Source organism: Monodelphis domestica, chromosome 3, assembly GCF_027887165.1.
Source record: "Monodelphis domestica isolate mMonDom1 chromosome 3, mMonDom1.pri, whole genome shotgun sequence".
NCBI lineage: Eukaryota > Metazoa > Chordata > Mammalia > Didelphimorphia > Didelphidae > Monodelphis > Monodelphis domestica.
The window spans coordinates 104,042,016-104,053,651 of NC_077229.1; the positions used below are offsets into that span (position 1 = coordinate 104,042,016).

General features: G+C 37.0%; 1 protein-coding gene across 5 annotated transcripts in view; it reads right to left on the reverse strand.

The window, feature by feature from the left end:
* The window catches only part of ARHGAP39 (Rho GTPase activating protein 39), a 426,284-nt gene that overhangs the window by 149,573 nt on the left and 265,075 nt on the right, over positions 1-11,636 (reverse strand). For all 5 annotated transcript variants that reach the window (XM_056822907.1, XM_056822906.1, XM_056822904.1 and 2 more), the window contains exon 4: positions 572-655. In XM_056822907.1, the coding sequence (XP_056678885.1) occupies positions 572-655 (84 nt within the window). The remainder of the gene's footprint in view (positions 1-571; positions 656-11,636) is intronic.

Here is an 11,636-nt window from a genome sequence, read left to right on the forward strand (position 1 = left end):
AAAGATATGATACATATTTCAATGTTTGTCATGTTGTAAAAGAAGACACATACAGGTTAATAGGAAAAATGAGAACTGCTGGGTTGTGAAGACTGCTAGCACAATGAGAGAGAATATAGATAAAAGGTATAGATAAGAATAAGAAACAACCAAAAGAAAGATTGAAAGAACTCATCTGAACTTTAAAAAGTGAGTATACTAAAATACAGGGAAGAAAGAAACATCAGTCAGATGTGGCTGATATGTATAAGAAATGATACTAGATAAGTACGGGGGGAAAACTGGTATAACTAATAAAATTTATAGATATAGGCTAAATCTTAGACAACTGGATAAAAAAGAAAGACCCTAAAGCAGTTTGCTAAACACAAGCATCTTTAAGAAGAGATCACTTAATAAGAGTTTGGCAGTCACCTGGTGAACGATGGACAACTCAATTTATCTTGGATGTTTCAGGATTCAGTGTCCTTTTCCCCACCCCCACCTCCCATATGTCAAAATACACTGAAAAAGCCTCTTTCTTTCCTAGTAAAAGACAATTACCAACAACATGGAAGTAAATATTCACTACCTGTAATGAAGAAGCTGGCCTTCTGCATTGTAATCACGATAAATCTCATAGTCCTTCTCAAGGAATACTCCTGATGGAGAAGAACTGAAACAGAGCAAGATAAAAAAACAGTTATTAGATTGAGCAAAAGCAATTTCAACATATGGCAGTCAGATTACCTTGGAGATTCACATTTCTTTGATTTAAGAATATACATTATGTGTGTGTATATGTTGGTAGCCCCAACATTCTGCTGCTCACCGGGACCAAGGGTCAGAAGAGATCTCAGTGGCCAGCTAGTTAAACCCATACTAGAATAAGAATCCCCTCTACAACATTCTAGAAAAGCAATGATTCAAACTCTACTTGACTTCTAGTTGGAAAAAAGTCATCACTTTCTGAGGCAAATCATTCTACTTTTTCAGGGCTCTAACTTGTTAGGAAGCATTACTTTACTGAATTGCCACTATGTACTTGTTTTATTCTACCCTATCATCCAATGTAGAGATAAGAGACTCAAGAGTAGATGGATAAATGCTACAGGACAAAGTGCTGGTTTTGAAATAAAAAGAATTGGGTCCAAAGCTTTGCTTCTGCCACTGAGTACCATGTGATCTTGAATAAAGTCACTAGACTTTTTTTTTCCTTTTAAACATTATTTTATTTGGTCATTTTCAAACATTATTCATTAGAAATAAAGATAATTTTCTTTTCCTCCCCCACCCCTCCCACAACCCCTCCCATTGGCGATGCGTGATTCTTCTGAGTATCACATGTGTTCTCGATCCGAACTCATTTCCATGTTATTGGTTTTTGCATTAGGGTGTTCATTTAGAGTTTTTCCTCACTCATATATCTTTAACCCTTGTAGTCAAGCCTCGGTGTTTTTACTCCCACCGTTTGTCCTCTGCTTGTGGGTAGTGTTTTTTCTCCTAGATCCCTGCAGGTTGTTCAGGGGCATTGCATTGACACTAATGAAAAAGTCCATTACGTTCAACCACAGTGTATCAGTCTCTACACTTTTTCATGTGCTTATTAATAGTTTTGATTTCTTTAGCTGAAATCTGCCTATTCATGTCCCTTGCCCATTTATCAATTGAAGAATGGCTTGGGTTTTTCTACAATTGATTTAGCTCTTTACAAATTTGAGTAATTAGACCTTTGTCAGGTTTTTCTTATGAAGATTGTTTCCCAATTTGTTGCTTCCCTTCTAATTTGGTTACATTGGTTTGTTATTTATTTTACATTTTGTGACTATATCTTGCTTGCTTTTAAAATCTTTCCCTTCCCAAAGGTCTGACATGTATACTATTCTGTGTTTACCTAATTTACTTATAGTTTCCTTCTTTATGTTCATATCATTCACCCATTCTGAGTTTATCTTGGTGTAGGGTGTGAGGTGTTGATCCAAATCTAATCTCTCCCATACTGTCTTCCAGTTTTCCCAGCAGTTTTTGTCAAATACTCACTAGACTTCTTTCTGCAAGAATTTTCTCATGTCTAAAATGGGAAAGTAATACCTGTATGAAATCACTATTCTCAGTTGCCATGGAACTTAGGTACAACTAGTTCCATAAAGGAAACAACATGCATAAATAAATGCATATAGTAACAGTTCTTTACTAAGGCATGCTTCAATCCACAAAGAAGGTTTCAGGTTATCTGAAACACCAAGGGGAGAGAGTATGAGTTACATCATTGAGGGAGACAAAGTATATTTTTGCCAAAGTATACTACCAGGTCTCAGTTTTTACAAGAATAGATACAAGGTTTAAAATGCACTTTACAAATGTTAATTATCCAATTGATACAAAAACCCTTGAGGTTCATAACTACAATTCTTATTCTTATTTTAAGATGAGGAAGCAGATTCAAAAAGACTTAGATTTGCTGTTGACCAATAATGGAAACAGATTCAAAGGGCCACAAAATTTGCATACCCATGATCCAGTAATACCACCACTGGGTCTGTATCCCAGAGAGATCACAGATGAGAGAAAAGGACCTAACTCTACTAACATTTTTAGCAGTATTTTTTTTCAAACTCTTACCTTCTGCCTTCTGTGTACCCCTGGGCAAGTCACTTAACTCCCATCTCCTGGGAGTTAAGTGACTTGCCCAGGGGCACACAGCTAGAAAGTGTCTGAGACCAGATTTGATTTGGATCTTCTGTTTCCAAGCCTGGTGCTCTATCCACTGAGCAACCCTTAGCAGTTTTTTTTTTTTGTAGTGGCAAAGAACTGGAAACTGAGGCTTTGTCTAAATATAGGTTGTAGTATATGGTTGTCATAGAATACTATTTTTTAAATTTAGAATATTTTTCGCTGGTTACATGATTCACTTTTTGTCACCTCTCCCCACTTCCCCCTTTCTCTAATTGCATCCCTCTTCCCTAGTCTTATGCCCCCTCCCCCTTCTACTTCTCTGTGGGGTAAGATTGAATTCTATACTCCACTAAATATACTTGTTTTTCTCTCTCTGTGCCAGTTATAGAGAGTAAAGTTTAAGCATTACCCATTACCACCCTTTTCCTCCCCTCTCTGTAACACCTCTTTGAAAATGAAAGACAAAACAACAATACTCAACTTAGTAGCTTTTTGAACATAAGGTCAATCTCCAATATTCACAAGTTTAGTTTTTGTAAGTTCAAGCATTAGCATGATTTTATTAGCAACTTCATTTTCACTTTTGAGCTAGCAACCACCCACATTGGTGGCTGTGTACAATAGAGAAAAAAGAGAGAGACATGCACGAAAGGTTGTGCAGCAGCTGTTTTCATACTAGGTGTTTCTCTGTTCTCATTCACCCCATTATTATAGAGTAAGGAACTACCTATACATTCATTGCATATTTTCATTGTTCATCTTTAAAACTCAAGTTTTGTGTTTTTCATAAGCATCCAAATCACCCCGGAGAAAAGGTAAAATATTCTGCTGATAAATTTAATCCAACAAACATTTATGAAGGGCTTGCTAGATACAGAGTCCTGTGCTGGGTAATGGGGACATAAAGATAGGCCTGATATAGTCTCAGCCCTAAAAGTATAATTGTGTATTGGCAGGGGGTAGGGGAGTATTGGGGAAGATGAGCTAACACACACTCAGCAATATCACTAGCTAGGCTTCTCTGGTCCTTATACTTTGCAAATCCAAAGGCAAATCTATATTCTTGAAACATTAAAAAAAACAAAAGAGACTTCCGGGTAAACATGGCAACAGTCTAGGCGCAGGACTCTTCCTTTCCTCACCACCTTCCAATACAGACTACCTCAAAAAGCCAAAAAAATCCAAATTCATATGAACAAAGGGACTCTACAGTAGGGCACAGCACTGAAGGTATGTGGGATTGGGGCATTTCCACACCATAATGGGGTGAAAAAGCTTCCAACAAAATGTGAGCTGATCCACCCTCCGCCATTCCACCTATGGAGCCAGAGTCAGAGCCATTGAGTGAGCGAGGGACACCTCTGGAGTGAGTGGGGGGCATCTCTGGAGTAAGGAGCAACTCTGGGTCCTTGGCAGGTGACTGAGACCATCGAGGACCTACCCCTGAGAGCACCGAGACCTGAAGCCCCAGCAGGCTGAGGAGCGAAGACTGTGGGTGCGCTCTCGGGGAGATAGCACAGAGAGGGGCAGCAAACACCAGAAGCTGCAAAGACTCTAGAGCTGGCCTCAGCCAAAATCCTTCCTCCATAGCTTCATACACAGAGAGTCTGCCCAGCTCACTCAGATTTCTGACTGAAAAGGGAAGGAAAAATCACTACAGTGATGGCAAATAATGCCCAGGAACATCAACTTCCAAAAACCAAGAAAAACAAGAAGAAGGGATTTTTTACAGAGGGAAAACCCTAGGCTACAGAGGGAATAGAAGAAGAAATACAGGGCACATCTGGGCAGCTTAGTGAATTGAGAGCCAGACCTGCAGATGGGAGGTCCTAGGTTCAAATCTAACCTCAGACACTTCTCAGCTGTGTGAACCTGGGCAAGTCACTTAACCCCCATTGCCTAGCCCTTACCACTCTTTTGCCTTGGAACCAATAAACAAGACGGAAGGCAAGGGTTTAAAAAAAATAGGAGGAAATACAAATAAATGCACGAAAACCTTCCTCCCCCAATTGGAAATTATCCTCAAGCTCTTGAAGAATTTAAATCGGAAACCAATGATCTTGAAAAATAGCAAGAACTAATAAATCAAAGTCAAAAGTCTGACAAAATAGAAGAAAACATAAAATATCTCATGGAAAAGATGACGGATCAGGAAAACAGAGCACAAAGGGACAATCTGATAATCATTGGTCAACCTGAAAAGCCAGAAATGAACAGAAATCTTGACATAACACTACAAGAAATTATCCAAGAAAACTGACATGATGTTCTTGAACAAGGGGGCAAAACAGACATTGAAAGAGTTCATAGAATACCCTCTACCCTTCAGTTCATAGAACCCCTCTACACTAAATCCTCAAAAGACAAATTCCAGGAATGTAATTGACAAATTCAAGAGCTGCCAAGCAAAGAAAAAAATTTTACAACAAGCCAAAAAGAGACAATTCAGATATCAAGGAGCACCAATCAGGATTACACAAGATCTGGTAGTTTCCACACTAAAGGACTGCAAGGCTTGGAATATGATATTCAGAAAGGAAAGACAATTCGGTCTTTGACCAAGGATCACCTATCTATCAAAACTGACTATATACTTCCAGGGGAAAGTATGGGCATTCAACAAAATAGAAGATTTCCAAGTATTTGTAAAGAAAAGACCAGAAGTAAGTGGAAAGTTTGATATCCAAACACAAAGATCAAGGGAAACATGAAAAAGTAATTAGAGTGAAAAGGGGGAATTTTTTTTTAATTCAGATTTTCTTCCTCAAGGGATTCAATGAGATCAAATCATTTATATTAATATATGGGGGAAATGTTATCTGTAACACTCAAAAATTATATTCACTATTACAGTAATTAGAGGAATCATTCACAGGAAGATGTTGAGGTAATAAGTGTTATAAGATGATATACAAAAAAAAAAAGAAAAAAGGGAGGGGGGGAATTGAAGATGGCACCAAGAGATACTTGAAGAAATAAAATAAATAGGATAATCTTTATCACACAAAGATACACATGGGAAGGGGAGGAGAAGAATACTCTTATAAGAAGGAGAAGAAGAGAGTGCTAATAGGCAATACTTCAACTTCACTCTCAGTGAAATAAATTCTGAGAGGGAAGAGCATCTAGATTCACTGGGGTATTGAATTCTATCTTACCCTACAGGGAAAGTGAGAGGGAAAAATAAGGATGGTAGTGGAGCAGGGAGTACAAAAAGGGAGGGAAAGAGAGGGGGGAGGGAACTCAACAGACCCTAAAACAAAAGAAGGGAACAAAAAGGGAGGGGGCAGAAAGGGAAGCTTATTAAGGGATGGGATTAGGGGGACTGACTAAAAGCAAACTACTGGTTTAAAAGGATATAGCAAAAGAAAAAAGGACAGAACAAGGAGAGGGTATCAAAATGTTGGGGAATACACAAGTGGCCATCATAACATTGAATGTGAATGGGATGAAATCACCCATAAAATGAAAACAAATAGGAGAGTGGATTAGAAACCAAAATCCTTTGTTTTTTACAAGAAACACACATGAGGCAGGTAGACACTCACGAGGTTAGAATTAAAGGTTGGAGCAAAACCTATTGGGCCTCAACTGAGAGAAAGAAGGCAGGAGTTGCAATCATGGTATCTGACAAAGTCAAAGTAGAAATAGATCTGATTAGAAGGGGTGGGGAAGGTAACTACATCCTGGTAAAAGGCAGTATAAACAATGAGGAAGTATCAGTAATCAAATGTATGCACCAAATGGTATAGTATCCAAATTTCTAAAGGAGAAAATAGTGGAGTTGAAGGAAGAAAAAGATAGCAAAACTATACTAGTGGGAGACCTGAACATACCACTATCAAATTTAGTTAAATTAAATTTAAAAAATAATTAAGAAAGAGGTAAGAGATGTGAATGAAATCTTACAAAAATTAGAGTTAATAGATATATGGAGAAAAATAAATAGGGACAAAAAGGAATACACCTTCTTTTCAGCAGCACATGGTTCAATCACAAAGATTGGCCATGTACTAGGGCATAAAAACATGGCAAACAGATGCAGAAAAGCAGAGATAATAAATGCAACCTTTTCAGATCATAACACAATAAAAATAATAATCAGTAAGGGTACATAGAGAGCCAAATCAAAAATTAATTGGAAGTTAACTAATATGATTCTCCAAAATCAGTTCGTTAGAGAACAAATCATAGAAACAATAGTTTCATTGAAGGAAATGACAATGATGAGACATCCCTTCAAAATCTATGGGAAACAGCCAAACCAATACTCAAGGGGATATTTTTATCCTTGAGTTCATATATTAACAAATTAAGAAGAGCAGAGGTCAATGAATTGGACATGCAAATCAAAAAACTTGAAAGTGAACAAATTAAAAATCCCCAGATGAAAACTAAGTTAGAGATCCTAAAAATTAAGGGAGAAATTAATAAAATCAAAAGTGAAAGAACTATTGAATTAATAAATAAGACCAGAAGCTGGTATTTTGGAAAAACAAACAAAATAGACAAAGTATTGGTCAATCTAATAAAAAAAGAAAGAAGAAAACCAAATCAACAGTATCATAGATGAAAAGGGAGATCTCACCTCCAAATGAAGAGGAAATTAAGGCAATCATTAAAAACTATTTTGCCCAATTATATGACAACAAATACAGCATTTAGGTGATATGGATAAATATTTACAAAAATATAAATTGCCTAGAATAACAGAAGAAGAAATAGAATTCTTAAATACTCCTGTATCAGAAAAAGAAATTGAACAAGCCATCAAAGAACTCCCTAAGAAAAAATCCCCAGGGCCTGATGGATTCACAAGTGAATTCTATCAAACATTCAAAGAACAGCTAATCCCAATATTATACAAACTATTTGACACAATAAGCAAAGAGGGAGTTCTACCAAATTCCTTTAATGACACAAACATGGTACTGATTCCAAAGCCAGGCAGGCCAAAAACAGAGAAAGAAAACTATAGACCAATCTCCTTAATGAGCATAAATAAGATGCAAAAATCTAAAATAGAATACTAGCAAAAAGACTCCAGCAAGTCATCACTATAGTTATTCATTATGATCAGGTGGGATTTATACCAGGAATGCAAGGATGGTTCAATATTAGGAAAGCCATGCCCATAATTGACCATATCAACAAGCAAACCAATAAAAATCACATGATTATCTCAATAGGCGCAGAAAAAGCCTTTGATAAAATACAACATTCATTCCTATTGAAAACACTAGAAAGTATAGGAATAGAAGGTGCTTTCCTAAAAATAATAAACAGTATTTATCTAAAACCATCAGCAAACATCATCTGCAATGGGGATAAACTAAATGCATTCCCAATAAGATCAGGAGTGAAACAAGGATGCCCATTATCACCTCTATTATTTAGCACTGTACTAGAAACACTTAGAAAAGAAAACAAAATTGAAGGTATTAAAATTGTCAATGAGGAGACCAAGCTATCACTCTTTGTGGATGATATGATGATCTACTTAAAGAATCCTAGAGAATCAACCAAAGAGCTAGTGCGAATAATCAACAACTTTAGCAAAGTTGCAGGATACAACATAAACCCACATAAGTCATCATCAGCATTTCTATATATCACCAACACATCTCAGCAGCAAGAATTAAAAAGTGAAATCCCATTTAAAAATCACCCTAGACAATATAAAATACTTGGGAATCTATCTGCTGAGACAAACACAGGAGCTATATAAACACAAGTACAAAACAGTCTCCACACAACTGAAACTGGATCTAAAAATTGGAAAAACATTAACTGCTCATGGGTAGGACAAGCTAACATAATAAAATGACCATCCTACCCAAATTTATTTACTTATTTTGTGCCATACCCATTGAACTACCAAAAAACTTTTTTACTGAATTAGAAAAAACCATGATAAAGTTCATTTGGAAAAACAAAAGATCAAGGATATCCAGGGAAATAATGAAAAAAATGCAAAGGAAGGTGGCCTTGCAGTATCATATCTTAAACCATACTATAAAGCAGTGGTCATCAAAACAATATGGTACTGGCTAAGAGACAGAAAGGAGGATCAGTGGAATAGACTTGGGGTAAGTGACCTCAGCAAGACAGTCTATGAGAAGTGCAAAGATCCCAGCTTTTGGAACCAAAATCCACTGTTTGATAAAAACTGGGAAAATTGGAAAACAGTATGGGAGAGATTAGGTTTGGATCAACATCTCACACCCTACACCAAGATAAACTCAGAATGGGTGAATGACTTGAATATAAAGAAGGAACCTATAAGTAAATTAGGTGAACACAGAATAGTATACACATCAGATCTTTGGGAAAGGAATGATTTTAAAACTAAGAATGAGATAGGAAAAAAAAATCACGAAAGTAAAATAAATAATTTTGATTACATTAAATTAAAAAGTTTTTGTACAAACAAAACCAATGGAACAAAAATTAGAAGGGAAGCAACAAATTGAGAAACAATCTTCATAACAAAAACCTCTGACAAAGGTCTAATTACTCAAATTTATAAAGAGCTAAATCAATTGTAGAAAAACCCAAGCCATTCTCCAATTGATAAATGGGTGAGGGACATGAATAATGGGCAATTTTCAGTTAAAGAAATCCAAAATATTAGTAAGCACATGAAAAAGTGTTCTAAATCTCTGATAATCAGAGAGATACAAATCAAAACAACTCTGAGGTGTCACCTCACACCTAGTAGATTGGCTAACATGACAGCAAAGGAAAGTAATGAATGCTGGAGGGAATGTGGAAAAGTAGGGACAATAATTCACTGCTGGTGGAGTTGTGAACTGATCCAACCATTCTGGAGGGAGGTTTGGAACTATGCCCAAAGGGCGATAAAAGACTGTCTGCCTTTTGATCCAACCATAACACTGCTGGGTTTGTAACCCAAAGGGATAATAAGGGAAAAGACTTGTACAAGAATATTCATAGCTGCGCTCTTTGTGGTTGCAAAAGTTGGAAAATAAGGGGATGCCCTTCAATTGGGGAATGGCTGAACAAATTGTGGTATATGTTGGTGATGGAATACTATTGTGCTAAAAGGAATAATAAAGTGGAGGAATTCAATGGAGACTGGAAGGACCTCCAGAAATTGATGCAGAGTGAAAGGAGGAGAACCTGGAGAACATTGTATACAAGAGACTGATACACTATGGTACAATTGAACGTAATGAATTTCTCCATTAGTGACAATGCAGTGATCCTGAACAACTTAGAGGAATCTATGAGAAAGAACACTATCCACATCCAGAGGAAAAAGTGTGGGAGCAGAAACACAGAGAAAAACAACTGATTGATTACATGGGTCGAGGGGATATGGTTGAGGATGTAGGATTTCTAAATGAAAGTCCTAATGCAAACACCAACAAAATGAAAATAAGTTTTGAACAAGGACACATGTAATACCCAGGGGAATTGTGTGACAGCTACAGGAAGGGTGGGTGGAGGGAAGGGAGGGAAAGAATATGATTCTTGTAACCAAGGAATAATGTTCTAAATTGACTAAACAAACAACAACAAAAAAAAAACATCACAACAACCTTGAGGCAAGTTCCTTTAGTAGTTTGTCTAAATATCCTCCTCAGTGAAATAAAGGGGCTGGATGAAATGATCTCTAAGATCCTTTTCAGTCAGACCTATGCTTCAAAGACTTGGGAAAATTTGCTTTCTGCTGTTTATAGCTGATGCATATAACATTGGCCATACCCTCAATATTTCTGTTTCTGTTTTCATGCTCCAGTAGGTAAGGAATTTTATAGGAAAAAGTTGCCCATTTTAGAAAGTAGAAGACACTAATTCATAGTAATAAAGAAGTTCTAAGGAGAGGGTAGGAAGGTCAGAATAATCATTATCTTACTTTCCTCAAGCAAAAGAGGTGCTTTGAGGAAAAAGAGAAGAATAAGTGCTGACCACATATCATGCCAAAAAGACAAATGGGCACAGCTGCAGTGTACATTAACTAGAGCTGTAGAAAGCCACAGAGGGTCTGGGTAGTATTTGTCTGTGTCAGCTACTCCATGTGTTTCCCATGCCAATCTCAGAACAGTATAGTTACATACTCACAAGTACTCTAGGACATATAGGGTCAAGAAATTACTAAGAAAACCTTAAGCCCAGACAGATTCTCTTTGTAACTCTTGAGAACCCTTTCGCCCATCTTGGCTAGCATAGTTTAAATAGAGACAGATGTATTGGGGGAGGCAAACTTGCTCAGCCACATGAATGTCCTCCCATCCACCTTCCACATTACTATTAAAGTGATATTTTTAAAACAAAGGTCTGAGCATGTCATTTCCTGCTTTAAAAGCTTCAGTATGGCATTTAAAGTAATTTGCAATTGGAATCTACCTACCTTCTCAAGCTTTGTACCTCACCTTTCAGCCACGCTGCCTATTTGCTGTTTTCTGAACTTAGCACTTCACTTGCCATCCCCTGGCCTTTGTACAAGCTGCAACCTGTACCCTGTGTCTGGGATTGTACTTCCTCCTTACCTTTACCTCTTAGAATTCCTGTTAGCTTAGGCAGCTGGTGGTACAGGAAATAGAGTGCAGGGCCTTGAGTTAGGAATAGCTGAGTTCAAATCCAACCAGAGAAACTTGCTAACTGCATAACACACTGGGCATCACTTAATCTCTGCCTGCTTCAGTTTCCTCAACTGTAAAATGGGGATAATAGTAACACCTCCCTCACAGGGTTGCTTCAAGGATCAAGGGAAGTACCATTTATAAAGCTCTTAGCACACAGTTGATGCTATATAAATACTTATTTTGTTCCTCCCTTTCCCCTTGTTAATTTTTATGGAAAGTTATTCATGATTACTTAGTTCTCATGCTCTTCTTCCTTAAATTATATAATAGGCTATCTGATTCTGTAAGGTAATAAATTAAGGATTTGACTAAATATGTGAGGATTCTAAAATAATCTTGTGGTCATTGATTTAAAATATTATATAGCCC